Here is a 16,054-nt window from a genome sequence, read left to right on the forward strand (position 1 = left end):
AACTTTACCTTTTTACATTTGTTCACCTTAACATAGTATAGATTTATATCAGAATTCATCTACACCATGACACTTGAGGCAGATTCTACTGTAATTCTGCCAATAACACCGCCCTCACAGTTGACACAGCATCGTTATACTCAAGGAAACTGTAACAGATTGCTTCTGACAGTTTGGACAACACTGGAAATATCGGCTCAGGCGTAATGGAGTCCACTTATCCAACTAGTTGCTCAGGTGCGAAAATCAAACCATTCCTAAGTCTCCGAGAAGAAAGTTGTATGAACAAGTGTGCTTGTTGCGTAGCAACCAAGTAACGGGACAAACTATAGTTGCTTAGCGCAAATAGACTGATACTAAGAACTCATACTCGTCTAGGGAATATGTGGACCCAATGGGGGGTGGGACATTACGAAGTTGAAGACAACTGCAACAAGAGCATGTAGCATGTATGGATTGCGTATAGGTTATTGGCGGGAAACTACAAGGAAAGAGACCACTAGGAAGACCAAGACGTAGGTGGGTGGATATTAAAATGGTAAACTAATGTAAAGATGTTCCTATCGCGGTAGAGTAGTTGGTTGAGGCACTATGCTACAAGCCAGAAGGTCACGGGCTCGAATCCCGGTGAGGTCACTGGATATTTCAATTGACGTATCTCTTCCAGCAGCACTATGGCCCTGGGATCGACTCAGCCTCTAACAGAAATGAGTACAAGGAATCTTCCTGGGGGTTACAAGGCGGCCGGCGAGTAAAGCTGACAAACTCATCGCCATCTGTGAGCCGATTGTCTAGAAAATGTCAGAGCCTCGACGTCTCACAACCCTATGGGCCTCCACGGACTGTTACAGGGACAGTTAATTAGTTAATTAAGGACCACGCAAAAAGACATACGGGAAAGTGGAGGTATAACTCCACCGTTCTTGACCGCGGGCACTAGATAGAGGTGAATGGTCAAGTTCACGCCATAGCTACTATATCCCTGGGGAAGGAACTTCCAGTACACATTCGATAGGAGGCTGGGTGGGCCCCAGAACGGGTCCGCACACTATGGAGTCGAGAACAATCTCTTGCCTCTCACAGGAATCGAGCCCCGTTCGTCCAGTCCGTAGCCCGTCGCTGTGCCGACTGAGCAATCCCGGCTCCTATTTAGATGGATCTTAGAGAAATAGTACGCGGTGGTATGGATTGGATTCATCCGGCACAGGACAAGGACCGGATGAGGGCTCTTGTGAACACGGTAATGATGTTTCGAGTTCCGTAAATTAGGAAATTCTTGAGTAATGAGTCACTGGCAGCTTCTCAAGGGCTCATCTCCATGTTCTTGTTATATTCTTTTAGGAACTACTGAGAAGACTGGCCCAGAAACAGAGACAGAGCAAGTTACTGCAGTCAGGGTAGGGCCATCCACATTGAGGGGGCAAGGATCCTTCTGCCCCTGTCCAGCCAGGACGCGGAACTGTTCCCCAGGAGATAAATCGGGCCAACGAACCACCTTAGTTTAATTCTGAGGTTAGGAATGCTAGCAAGAATGCGTGGCAGCTGGTTCCTCGCTCACGGATTTTTCTACTCTGAAGATGGAGGCGATACGTTCCTCCGAAACGTAGGTTCACACAACATCTATACGGCGCCACATCCCAGAAGACGGCTGGCTTTCTTCACAGTCACCGCCGTGAAAACATCAAATTTTACAAAGAATGCTAGCAGTTTCGTCATCATGTCATTTTCAGGATGCAAACTTCTTATCTCTCAGCTCCTCTGTGTTTCACTTGGACCCAGAGTACATGATTATCTTCGTCAAATTATTCGCTGTGTGAAACCTTTACGGAAAGAAAAGTCGTGGAGATATTTCTTGCCCTTATAAGCGCTGTATTTATTCAATTGAAGGCCGTCTGTGATTCCCCTCCCTCACACTAGAATTATATTCATTGACTACTTGTTTTGAAAATATTTTTCCCACATACGAAATTACTCAATGGCACGAAAGCTAACTTGCATTACGCATCACAGATGTCTCTGCAACCCCAACTAGAGGAGTCGGTGATTTCCTCTTCCCCCAAACGCTTACAACGTGACCCTGCGATTGGGTACAGCTGTACTAAACTCCACCTCCGTCATTGCTGCGTCACTCCTTGATTGGATCCCTTTTCGTGACGTCATAATATCGAGGGAGTGGTAACAAGTGTTTATAGGGGAAACCGAGGGTATGTATAGTAGTGACAGTGCTGTTGGGGAGACATTAGCTGGCTGGTTTCATCATAGGTGTGTGCTTCTAGTTTGTGTTGCAAACGTACCTTTCGAAGTGTGAAGTGAATTCATCGCTATTCAATTATGAAGGCTATCACAGCGGTTTGTGCATCAGGTGCCGCGAGTGTTGGTGGGGTAACAGCGGGCCGCGTGCATCGGCAAAGGCGCGATGTTGAAAATGAGGAAATACAAATGTACTTGTCGAAATTGAAAGAACTTGTACCGTTCATGCCGAAGAACAGAAGATTATCCAAACTGGAGGTGATCCAATACGTCATAGACTACATTTGTGATCTCCAGTACGCCCTGGAGACGCATCCCTCTGTCGCGACGGCTGTTGGCAGCGTCGCAACTGCAGTTACCACTACGACGACCACAACAGCAGCGGCTGCCGCCCCAGTCCAGAGGCTTACGAATTCAACGACTGTCAACACTGCTGCAATGAGCCCCAGACAGCCCCTTGGGGTCCTAGCACCAAATACTATAGTCCCCAATACGTCGTGCGCCACGCAGGAACAGATCTCAACGGTAAGTCCCATTCAATTCACATTATCACCACAATTCGTATCATCACTTAATGACATCCCTTTGGGAGTCTTCCAAATGCATTGTTTCAGTACATTTCTCGCCGTACCAGAGCAGATATTGACACAGCCTTACAAACACTCCACATGTGCCTATGATACAGTTCACAAACCAAATGTAGACGTAACACATTCGTATAGTAATTTATGTGTAATGTTTTTTAACGAGTCTGCAAACAACTCCATAACTGTGGGACTAAAGGCATCAGGTGATCCGATGTCAGTGAATAGGAAGGAATTGGAAAGGAAGTAGCTCAGAAGAATACTACGAAATTTCGAATCGGGCATTATGTATGGGTTTTATTGGACCAGTACGGACCAAAACGTAATTTAGCTGATCACTCAATGTAGATGTCTGTTTAGGTTTTACGAATGTTCATTAGGTAATTTGGGTGGCCAGATGTTTGTGTGGGGGAGCGTCAGACAGAAGGGTAGTCATGAAGTATCGTCACGATCATGATCTTGTTTCGTATGAATCCATTTGTCATACCTAAAAACACTTTGCAGCTAAATATTCTTTCCTGTTTCATGTTCGCTATCTCCTGTGTACCAGCAGTGGTATTTAAATTGTACAGAAACTCGTTCACTTGGGAAGGAAAGCCATTACATGTTATGCCTAGTCATTTGTTCGTCCACTTGTCATACTTCCGGTAAGGTTTTCAGTTATCCAATCACAAACCGGAACTAAACACCCGTGACGGCACTGGGGACTACCGAAACCGTTTCCTGCGGGTCGTATTAAGTACAGTTAATGACGTGTATATATATAATGTTTTTAGGAGGCTCCGATGTGCATGTACAGAAGATACTTGACGGATGCTTGATGTCTTGAAGCAAAAGGAAAATATGACTAGGGTGTGTTGAGATTGACACCTCCACATTGCTCTGAGCAATTAGGAATTCTACCCCTAACAACATTAACTGACCAACATTTCTAATGATGCTGTAGGCAACAGCCGAAGTTGTGGAATTTGTTTCCCTTGCTGCATTTCCTGTAACTTTCTACCAGCTGAGACACCGCAAAACGTCCTGTTTTGTAATCTAACAACAGATCAGATTTCCATTTTTATTAACATTAAGAATTATTGTCTTCTGGTGTTATGACGCCATGTAGTTTGGTAGATTTTTTTTACCAACGTTTGAAGGAATGTGGGACCGGGATAGCTCAGTCGGTATAGCGACTGGCTACGGGCTGGACGACCGAGGGGGCGGATTTTCTCTCCAGATCGTCCAGACCGGCTCTGGGGTCCACCCAACCTCCTATCCAGTGGGTACCGGAGGCTCTTTCCCCGGGGGTAAAGCTCACCACTCACCTGCAGCTAGTGCCGTGGTCAAGAAAATGTGGATCTATACATCCACTACCCCATACGCCTTCATGGCGTAGTGCCGAATTAGTTAAGCACAGGGACAGCTTTACCTTTCGAAGGAATGTGCTGCCTACGCTGCGTAACATTCCTGAAGAAAATAACAGATACTGCCACGAAAGCCTCATCTCGCATTTATTATAAATGAATTGGTGAAATGTAGGCTTTACTGGTTCAGTTTAGTTTGTTGTAATGAACTGATTAGATTTTACAAACTTGGGAGTCGGGCAGTCAGTATTTTCAGCTGATGTTATGCTATTTTTTAGTTGTAATTTGTAGAAGTCGTCCAGTGTGTCTATGCTGCCAGCATGTTTGCATAAAACCTTTCTCGTGTCTTAATAATGGAACACTTACGCACTAAACTAGAGCAATTCTTCGATGCAGGACAAAATGTCTTAATGAAGTTTCGCCCAATTTCTCGATAATTTCTTTACGGCGATACCGGTAAGAGAACGCTGCAGGCAGCCATGCACGGTTGCATCTACACCTGCAGTAAATGACTGAATGATGTATATATTATGGAAGGAAGTCACTTAAGTTGCTGGGCTGCTGACTAACTTATATTTAAGTCACTTAATAGTGAAGTTCACAGGATGGTAATATTTTTTTAATTTTATTATTATTATTATTATTATTTAGTTATTTTTCTTTTTGTAATCCAGGGTGGATGCTAGGTTTGTGTTCCCCTCCCAACACCCCCGCTGACGCCTTAGGTGAGAGGGGACAACCGACGAAGTAGGATAGGCTTTTATACACAGCACTGAATGAATGCAGTGTCTTAACCTGGAGGTGTACGATTCTCATTATCACATTCAAAACGTACTGATTATTTAAACTTCGTCTCCAGCAAGACAGTCTTTTCTGCAGCTGCTACAGACTTGTAAGATTTGAACTTTTCACGACGGTGACGATGAAGAATGCCGTCTTCTTGGATATGACGCCGTGTAGATCTTGTGTGAACCGACGTTTCAGAGGAACGTATCGCCTGCAGACTGCAGCCACCCTCTCACGCTGCTTCCTCGCTCGCGGATTTTCTGCCCTGAAGATGGAGGCGATACGTCCCTCCGAAACGTCGGTTCACACAAGATCTACACGGCGCCACATCCCAAAAAAAACGGCATTCTTCAACTACAGATTTGGGAGAATTAAGAACAATCTTGAGACAGGGATTCAAACGAGGCTAGAACAGCGTTTTTGATTATTTTGATTAGTCACAGCAACGGGCCTATTATTTTATGATCATGCCCATTCATGGTACACTTTCTTGGCACCCGGTACATGAATCCAATCAAGTCCATCAAGTGCCGAGGTTAAAAATATACGTGAAGGTATACCTCTATACCTCATGTCGTGGTGTTTGGTTAAGCATAGAGACAACATGGCCCTCCTGCAACACAAGACATTGAAATCATAATTACCTCCGGGTGGAGGGAGAATTTGCTTTGCATCCTATTTCAAGATTTCAGAAAACAATCTACGGTTTGCAAGCAGTACTTTCATTCCTGTGTTGTCTGCTCGCTGTGAACTCGCGGCAAGACGGGCCGGTCTAACTTCGCAGTTATCTGAGAGCAGCGCACACCTGTGTCCTGGATTTCTTGCCGTGCGCGTCCGTAGCCACGCTGTGCTTGGCACGGTACAGTAACCGCACACCTGGGAAAAAGGACTTAAGGCTGCTCCTTATCGTAAGTTCGTAATCCACCGCGCACCGAGAGAGCAGTGCTTCAGTCTTCCATTATTTAAAGGGGGAGATGTTAGGGCCGGTTTCGTAATTTCTGTTCAGGGCCTGCAGATTTAGAGTCACAAAGTGCTTGAGCCTAATGATACGCATTAAAATAATAATATAAAAATATCACAATGTTCGCATCACAGTAGCAATTTGTAAACGAGTATAGAGAACTGGTTTTCTGACGTTCGTAGTCGCATCTGATGCGGGTTTCCTGTTTCGGAAGCTCTCCATTTTTTTCGTATGTACACAGATTGCCTCTGTGGTCTTAATAGTCACAGTTCCTGGCTGCAGAACAGAGGTCTCGGGTTCGATTCCCGGCGCAACCAGATTTTCTGAGAAATCAGCCTCGTAGCAACTTGAATGGAAAAGTAGTGGCTCCGGTCTAGAAAACCGAAATTATGGATGTATAAGGGTTGGTCCTTCTCGGCCCTTGCACCGCTCAAACCGAAATTAACTGCCATGGGGATCCGTTGCGCTGACGATGTGACACCCTCTAGCCGCTGAAGTTGGCACCAACTTCGCCGACAAGCGGCGGTCACTCGGTCGGTATAGTTCGCTTGCGGATTAAAGTCACGGAGTTTGCTGTTGTGCACAGATTAAAGAAAAAACCGCGGTTGGCAAAGCTGGAAACAAATTGAAATACGCGGGTATTTGAAATCTCAGACAGCCGAGAGAACTCACATAAACAGTACTAAACATTCTTGTAAACATTTTGTTCCTGATTCAAAGAAAACTTCAAATTTCCGTTTCATATTCAGACATATCGCATTTCTGCAGCAACAGTCTTAGATTAATTATGTTTAAATAAAATGTATAGTGATCCCGACCTCAGGGACACGTAAGGGGGAATGAAATAGCTTCACCATTTTTAACCTCCACCCTGGATGGCAGGTGAGTGGTCAGCTTCACGCTCCTGCCATCTCATTCCGCGGGGTACCAGGCCACGGTACCCACTGGATGAGGCTGGATGAGCCCCAGAGTTGGGCTGGACGTTATGCTGAAGAGGAAACTTTCCCCTGCCTGGAATCGAATCCCGATTCCTTGGTTATCCAGCAACCCACTTGCTGTACCAACTGCGCTAAGTAACAGTGGTTTATTCAGGGTATCAAGCGAAGTGTAAAACTGGGCCCGCTGTGTGGGCGTAAAGCCCAGAGTATTTAAATGTTCAAACATTTGATATAAGCTGGCAAATCATTGGGCCTACCTGGAATGATGACGGTGGGGCTCGGATGTTTTGAAGAGTGCAACGAAGGAAACTGGTGCAGTCCATATCGCATGACAACTGAAACAAAATTACGTTACTGCATAATTGGAAGTTGCTATTTAAAGTTGATTTGCCTCGAGGAGGAGGGCCACCGTACTTCTCAGCATCTCAAAATTCAATGGAATAGATGATCATGGGCTTGGTGCCCGGAAATTAGTTTCAGACGCCACGCTTCACAAAGGAGAAATCTACCGGCCGTGGAGGTGACTGTACATAGGAAGTAAACATTACGTCATCATGAATAGTTTTAAATCTCTCCACGAGAGCACTTCGCTGTCAGGCTATTAATATATTTAGTGGCTGTAGGGAGTGTTGGAGAGATTTTTGGGATATGACGCCGTATGGTCTAGTACAGTGGTTCTCAACCTCTGTGAAACCGCGGCCCAGTAAATTCTTTTTTATAACAGGAGAGCCCGGTATCGGGACGCGGTCCGGCGGTTGAGAAACACTACTTTAGTGCGTACGATTTGGAGGAATCCACCGTCTCAGATGTTTAGTCGCCGGCTTCCTACCGCGGCGGCCCGAGTTCGATCTCACGTTAGGTCATGCGGGATTTGTGTTAGGGTAGCACTGAGGGTACGTACTTCGGTTCACCCTGCCAGTTCGCAGTCCATCAGCTGTTCCACACTCGTCTTATCATCTGGGGCTGGTACAATAGGCCAGTTAGTGGCTGACGTACCAAGTGGACTCAGTCTCACCCCACCTCAGGAAATTAAAAATTAAAACCTATCACCATTTTAGGGTCGAAGAAACGAGCTGTACCGTTATGCCCTCCTTAACAAGACACCTGCACCTGGAAGATATTCTTCAGTATGGCGTTCATAGTTACCACGTCCTGTGATATATATAAAAAATACCATGCCTCGATAGCCTGTAATTCATTCGGAGCATTAATGACCTTTCACCGTCCCTTCAGCAATCGTTCTGCAAAATCAAACAAACTCCGTGATTTTAGTCCGCAAGCGAACCATACCGACCGAGCGGCAGTCGTCCTGCAGATGGAACAATTCTACTGATTCTCATACAGAGTAAGTGTTGATGTACGCAGACCCACTTGTCGTGTATGGAGGCGTGAAGGTTTAGCACGGAAATGAGAAGTAGTTCACAGGGGCATGACATGACGGCCTTCCCCATTGTGACATGATAATAAGTGCAGCTATGACTTCTCGACCTTTGACACGGTAGGCAGACAATAGCCCCGTCCGGGTTGTGGCATTGAAATGAAATGTTACAGTACAGACCGTTTTACGTTCCATCGTCTCAATGACGTGGGGCCTGGCCTCAGTATATGAAGTTCCTGTGATCAAGATATGCTGCGGTTGTGAGGACGATAAATCTTAGTGTTCTGAGTTTTTATTTGCGTGATTTCACATTTTCGGAGCCTATTTCGTTTAGTCTCTTCTTCGATCTTACCCCCCTCATCAATGATTGGGCCTCACAAGTGTTTTTCGTTGATTTCTTATTTGCCTTTATTGGTAATTTTCGGCTCCAATGTCATAACCTTAACGGAAGGCATATATGGACAGCGAGACTGAGTTTGGCGCATATTGGCCATAGAACTAGCAAGTTTACGATCTACTCCACTGAAGTATCATCAGAAATGATTTAGACTTGGTACAGTTACATCCTAAGGTTGAGCATGGCTACTGGACCTACGGAGAAGCCCGCCGCTGGGTACGTTATTAAACCAGTTGCACCCAGACATGATTTTATGAACGTACTCCACTATAACACCGACATTACGGGGGAACATAGACTGAGGGTGTTGAGAATATTTGGACCGAAGAGGGATGAAGTGACGGGAGGTTGGAGAAAACTGCATAATGAGGAGCTTCATAACTTGTACTCTTCTCCACGTATAATTAGAATGATCAAGTGAAGGAGCATGAGTTGGGCATGGCATGTAGCTCGAATGGGGGAGATGAATGCATATAGGATATTGGTGGGAAAGCCGAAAGGAAGGAGACCACTGGGAAGACCAAGGTGTAGGTAGGTGGACAATATTAAAGTGGATCTTAGGATAGGATGGAATGGATTTGATTGGATAGGGACCGCTGGAGGTCTCTTGTGAAGACGGTAATGAAACTTGGGTTCTATAAAATGCTGGGAAATTGTTGAGTAGCTGCACAGTTGGCGGCTTCAAAAGAAGTGCTCGGCTCCCTCTAACATGCATCCGAAGCCATCTTTCAAGTTGGTAGTTCAGAAGCCCACCGCAGTTGGTGGAAGCTGAAGGTTCAATACCGTGATCACAGGAGTATGCCGGAGTCAGTTTTAATTCAATCCACATCCTTACACCCCGTTTTTTGAAGATTCCTTATGATAGTAGTGTCCCATCTTTGTCTATGTATCCGAAGTGAGTCTCTTCAGGGGTTTTCCCTCCATTTCTGAAAGTAACTAAACATTTAAACAGCTGACTCAAGAAGGTCTATAGAGTAATCAGTACGAAGGCGACCACCATGTATACACAGCTGGCCAAGTGTTGGGAAATTTTGAACACGCTACGAAATGAGTCACTCGCAACGTGTAGAGGGTGACGAAAATCGTACTGTGATGTCATTCGTGAAATTTCACATAGCAGACACTCCTCGTTCAGTCAGGACGATGACAGGTGCAGACTAATATGCGGGAGTCAGTGTTACCAGCATGACAGCAATTGAAATCTGTTTCTTTATACAGGTTCCGTGTTGTGAAAACAGTAAAATGGGATTGCTTTGCGGCACTTCTTAATCCAGATTTTGTGTGTGTGTATGAACCGCATCTTTTAAATTGATAGTCGGCAACCTGCAGGAGTGATTGCGTATTTATATTAGGGCCTATATGACAAGTTGACATGATCAAAATTTGTATTTGCCGGGGGCGCATTCAGCCTTCTATCCAGTGCGTACCGGGGCGATTTACTCCGGGGTAAAGCGGCCGGGGCGCGAAGTTGACCACTTCCATCTAGCCTCCAGTCAGAAGGTGGAGCTACTATACATCCACTCCCTCATACGTCTTCATGGCGTAGTGCTTAATTAAGCACAGGGACTTGTGTATGTTTTTTTTGTTCAAGGGAAGATATTACTGGTAATAGTGTTGAAAAAAGGCAAAGCTGTCTCTGTACCAGACCCTGATGGCCCATAGAGTTGTGAGACGTCGAGGCTTCCAAATCATATAGACAGTCGGCTCACAGATGGCGGTGAGGTCAGCCTTACGCGCCGGCCGCCCTTTACCACCTGGGAAGATTCCTGGTACTCATTTGTTGGGGGCTGAGTCGACCCAAAGGCTATAGTGCTGCTGGAAGAATTAGGTTAATTGAAAAAATCCAGTGACCTCATCGAGAAGCGAACCCTCGACCTTCCGGCTTGTGACAGTGCCTCAACCAACTACACTACCGCGTGCCCCTAATAACGTTAATGCTACAGCCATGATGCAGCTGAACATTTATAAACTGGTCAGATGAAAGTGCCACACATTAGCGGAAATGTAATTCGTACTGATATGCTCTGAAATATAGAGCAGTCGGTGTAGCGTCTGGCTACGGGCTGGACGACGTGGAGAGGAGAAAGTCTTGCCCCTACCGAGACTCGAACTTAGCCTCTCGGTCGTCCAACCCGTAGCTAATTGCTGTTGCCGACTGCGCTGTCCCGGCACACAGTTTCGCTGTGTACCTTTTGAAAAGAAGTAATGATAAGGAGGGAGTGATAAGTGACTTAGTTCTGTCTTGCAGTATGGCCTTAAACGTGTCTGAACGCCTACGGTATGCAGTAATTGTCAGACCACACGATTTCACGTTCGCTACAGATCACGTTTCCGTTGTTACTGAGGTCTTTTTTGAAAGAAAAAAAAAAAGGAATGTATATAAAACGGCACGAAATTTGGACTGTTGTGTTTGTGAAAACACCTGTGTGAAGAGATTGGAAAGCCGTGGTTGTCAGTTGTTTCTGGTTGCTGTGTTTTCCCACCACCCACTTCGGCGAGGTGCAGCACCGTGCACGGCAACTGCACCGCCTAGCCTATTTCTTTCAATTAACCTTTTTTTTTTTTCTTCCAAGTCTCACCTTCCTTCTTTTGCGGATTGGAGAAAGTACGTGGTATCTAGGAACGTCTGTCACGCTCTGCGATTGGTTCATTCACTTGACCGATCACCTGTGCTTCTGAGCAGAACACCGTTATAACGTTACAACTTCCTTCGATATAGGAGCCCATATTTCTGTAACAGCGAATACGTGTACCAAATCACAGCTACATAGTGGCATATAGGACCCAGAAGGGGACCCCCCTGATTCCTGTGCCTAACCACGCCGTTACGGGCGAGGGGTCGTAGAGGAAGAGATCCACGCATTCAAATTTCATGTGATGTTTCCGCGCGGTGTAAGCATGAACTGTTTGCCCGCTCAAACACTAGGATAATGGGTTCGAATCCCACTCGAGGAATGAATGTCTGTGCGTTTATTCTGTTTGTGATGTCATGTGTGTGCAGGTAGCGGCCTTGCGACAGGCCGATCCCACATCTAAGGAGTCCTACCAACTGTGTAAAAGATCAAGAAACTGAAAAGCGGCCAAGGTCCAACAGAGGGCTGTTAGGGCCATAGATTGATGGATGGATGGATAGATAGGCTGATAGATGTAATCAGACAGCTTTCAGGTGCAAATGCACTAGTTGTGGGCCACTCCCTCCTATGCCCGATCATGACATAAAGGCGTATAAACATGGGACGTTCAGATTCAGTGATTCTAGACCACGACACCAAAGAAGTTAGCATCACGCTCAGACCGCTTAACCTCCGGGAATATGTCCTTTGGTTGCGAGGCTTGGTGAATGGTTCTATTGGTCTACGAGTGCGAAATGACCTTTTGTGTCTAAGTTCACAGCCAAAGGAGAATTTGTATAAAATGTACGAAGACTTCTTTAAGGTACAAGTCCGCAATTGGATTTAACATCCGTTTTAACTGTTAGCCAGTCAGCTTCTCCGACGCTTATAGTTGTCAAACTTCTGGACATATTTCTTCCATTTTCGCCCAGATCAGCTACACGAATCAAATATTGTTGAGACACTTTAAGCAGCGTAAGAGCCTTAATGTTTGAAATCAAGCCCCCAGTTACTACTGCAGATGTTATACGTATTCATTCGTGATCTAGAGAGAGGGGTTGATATTTAAATAGGGTATAAAGAGCGTGGTGAAAGTTCCCACGGAGCCAGCCCACCCTTCTGTCACTCAATATAAAATGCACTAATAATACCCATACACACTCTCTCCACACACACAAGCTGGTCCCGGCTGGCTGGCCGGCCGACCATCCTCATGTAGTAGATGAACACCTGGCATCCTAGCGAGAATGACTTGTGAGCGGCAGGGGGGGGGGGGTTGGGACCTCAATAACGGTCATGGGACCATCTGCAGACCAACACGTGCAAAACTTCGTGTTCATCTGAAACAATCTTAAGTACTCCCTTCCTACTTCTATGACATTCTTTTGATACTGTGATGTCTGACCTCAAGTGTCCAGCTGTAGGCCCAGCTTTTGAATATAGGTTATGTGCGACAATAGGGATTTAACATAACCTCATAAAATGAGTTTTATTTTAGAACATTACTGTAATTTTCCCGACATTATTTGAATTTACAAGGTTTATATTCATATTCTCTGTGGTGTAGTGGTCAAGAGTTCCTGGCTACAGATCCAGAGGTATGGGTTCGATCCCGAGCGCTACCAGATTTTCTGAGTAGCAGTGGGTCTAAAACAGGGTCCACTCAGCCTTATGAGGATAATTGAGGAGCTATTTCAAGGAAATAGCGGTTCCGGTCTAGAAAACCGAAATTAACGGCCGTGGGGATCCGTGCCGCTGACCACGCGACCCCCCCTATCCGCTAAAGTTGGCACTAACTTCGCCGACAAGCGGCGGTCGCTCGGTCGGTATAGTTCGCTTGCGGACTAAAACCACGGAGTTTGTTTTTCTTTTCTCACAAAATATTTAAACCTATTAAGGTTTATTACTTCAGAATGTTTTCTTTTTGTTATTGTGTGTAACGAAATAAGACGAAAAAACAAACTAAGGCATGACTGAAATAATGTCTAATGTGATTGATTTTACAGCTTTACATTCGTGTAGAAAGGATGCAGAAGTGACACACTAAATAGAAAAAGGAAATGTGTTATGAAAATATGTTCACTGCAGTGAGAATATCTTTAGCTTTTGTTATGTGCCTGCCTGAAGGAAGTCTTTAATTGTGTTTCCCTTGATTGCAGACACCTATTCATCTGGAAAAGGTGACACCTCCTGACAGCCGACCAGTATCCTGTTGAGTGAAGTGTCATCTGTCATCATCATCATCATCATCATCATCATCATCAATAATATTCATCAATTAGTTCCATCAATTGGTGTGAACATTTGCATCAGAGACACAGAAGTGACTGCAGATTTTGTTTTGTTCCTGATAAGGTGAAGATGCTTCATCTGATATTGTTTACAGCTGAATCATGGGATTGAATTGGTGTGTGTTGGACGTACTGTTTTCCAAGTACTTTTTAATTTTGTAATTACTACCCATTTATTGCATCATGAACGACAGTTTAATTTGAATTGTTTTATTTTTGTATTAATGCATATTTCTTGAAATAATTCCAACATCTGGAGAAAACATGATATGAAATGAACAAACTGATAGTGCACTTGGTAACATTTTCTAGTGACTTTTATGACAAGCTTATGCTGATAATTCCAGTTGTCAGAAATTCAGCGTGAATATTTAAAAGACAAATCTCATGACGTGTGCAATTTTGTAGAATTTAAGTCACATTTATTTCGTGTAAGATTTTTTGTTGTAAGGCTATTTCATGGTATCAGCCCACATGACTGCTTGAGACTTGCAGGCTGAGCAATATGTCAACATGGCCAGTTCATGGGGTATATATGTTACGTCCAGGTTGATTTGTTAAGTTTTCCCCCCTTAAACCTATTCTGAATTCTGTTTTCATTTTGTGGGCCCATTTTTGTACTGTAATTTATGAATGCAAGCGAGGCTGGGTGCACATTTTGTTCATTTTGGTAGAGAGCAAAGAACTTGGAAAAGTTTCAGTATTTACATTCGATAGAAAGGAAATTCGTTTGGTTTTAGAAACAAATACGATATACAGATTTCTGTCTTCTGGGATGTGACACCATGTAGTCAGCTGTGGATATACTACCTCTGTCTTCAGAGTAGAAGGTGGAACAAGGGGGTTCCTCCAGAAAGGTAGATCATTTACTGGTCCAAGAAGACAGACTTCATAATTACCAACATGAGAGCCCCAAGTTTTATATAAGTATGATGTATTTTACATGAAATTAGTCAGTTCCCAGTTATCAGGTATCCATATATCGAGAATTCTCATCCAGCTGGCAATTGAGCTATTCAAAAATAAATTTTCAGTGTGCATATATTCACCTGCCACTCTGTAATTCCAGCTGCTATACAGCACTACCCATCATTTCTGTTGTGCAAGTGCTGTTACAGCAGAGGCAAGTTGAAGGTGTGTGTGTGTGATTTAGAATCTTCAATCCAATGTCATCTACGAAGACTGCAGTGAAAACATGTTTTGACTTTGAATTGGGCTTGTGTAAGGGTTCTTATCGAGCAGCCAACAAACTTGATTACCCCATGACTGGCAAATAAATGGGAGTTTACTGTGTAGTCATTTTTTCGAAGGAGATACTCGAGAGAAAAAAAGTTGTTAATACCTGAGCTGTTATATAACAAATTGAAGGGTGAAAAGAAAGCTTCAACAAGAATGTTATTGTAAAAGTTAACAGTTTACACACAGCACTCCTAACAGAAATGGAAGTGTATGCTAGATTAAAAAATTATTTGTGATGTCTGGAAAATTTTGGATGATTATGGTTGAAATGAAAACAGCGTTTCTGTGAAATAATGATGATTCATAAATAAAACTGAATATCATGAATGTGATAAAGTGGTGTGAGCTTGTATTGCATTTAATTGTAGACTTCAGTGATGTTAAATTGTAATGCAGTAATGAATCAGACGTTATAAATTAAGACAAAGACTAATTGATGCTTAGAAGTGCTTGTATGATCAATCAATTTGTTTTGCAAATTGTTTAGTATTGAAACAAATTCTGATCAAACATTTTTATAGACGAACAAATTACCTTTTTTCATCATTTTACTCAGTTTCTTCTCCAGTTATATGTTTTAGTGTTACTTTTTTAATACAGATGCACACAATAATTTAAGTAAGGTACCTGTTTTTATAAGTTACAGTTATATGTTAATATCACAATTTTTTAATTACTATCCATATTTTTATTACAACGGACTTACACTACGAGCACTTCCCGACCACATCACGAATGTATGTACGTCTAAGAGAATATGTAATTAATGGAAGAATGTAGTAATGTGTTGAGAGGGATGTGAATTGCATACAATAACAAATACTTCATACATTCGATATAATATATGCACATAGGTAAGATGTCACAGCAGGTCATGGTTTATTTTTTACGTAACCCCCTACCCCTCTCATCCCGTTGTTAAAGTATTAAAACGTGTTTTTATTTTGTTGTCTGTGATGTTAGTCATTTTTTTTCGTTCCTGTACAAATGTATAAACGTCTTGTCTAATGTATATTATATCATCTTACTACACAAAATATTAGTGGTATTTGTACATTTTTAATTATGAAAACAAATTGTCACCATATTGATTCTGTTCACAAATTGTAAATGTAATAATTGTAATAGTAAAGAAAAGTGAGCTGTAAGGAGAGAGCTATGTAAAGAAAAGTTAACTTCTTTCAAATTAAACATGGAAATTCACAAAATAGGTGGAGAAAACTTGCCAAAATAAGTGCTTTTTTTATTTTTCACCTTTTATATATTTAC

At 43.4% G+C, this 16,054-nt stretch overlaps 1 protein-coding gene across 1 annotated transcript; it reads left to right on the plus strand.

Moving 5' to 3' along the window:
• Positions 1-2,211: 2,211 nt before the first annotated feature.
• LOC111869102 (protein extra-macrochaetae) lies at positions 2,212-16,019 on the plus strand. Its single transcript, XM_023860326.2, has 2 exons — positions 2,212-2,775; positions 13,415-16,019. The coding sequence occupies exons 1-2, from the start codon at positions 2,332-2,334 to the stop codon at positions 13,469-13,471; spliced, it is 501 nt and encodes a 166-aa protein (XP_023716094.1). The 5' UTR covers positions 2,212-2,331; the 3' UTR covers positions 13,472-16,019.
• Positions 16,020-16,054: the final 35 nt, after the last annotated feature.

The sequence above is a fragment of the Cryptotermes secundus genome, unplaced genomic scaffold, assembly GCF_002891405.2.
Source record: "Cryptotermes secundus unplaced genomic scaffold, Csec_1.0 scaffold546, whole genome shotgun sequence".
Taxonomy (NCBI): Eukaryota; Metazoa; Arthropoda; class Insecta; order Blattodea; family Kalotermitidae; genus Cryptotermes; species Cryptotermes secundus.

What these genes read in the sequence shown, in the direction of transcription:
- LOC111869102 (XM_023860326.2), top strand. Translation starts at nt 2,332, where the DNA reads ATGAAGGCTATCACAGCGGTTTGTGCATCAGGTGCCGCGAGTGTTGGT. An exon ending in CGCAGGAACAGATCTCAACG is followed by an intron (nt 2,776 to 13,414) that starts GTAAGTCCCATT and finishes CCTTGATTGCAG; the next exon opens with ACACCTATTCATCTGGAAAA.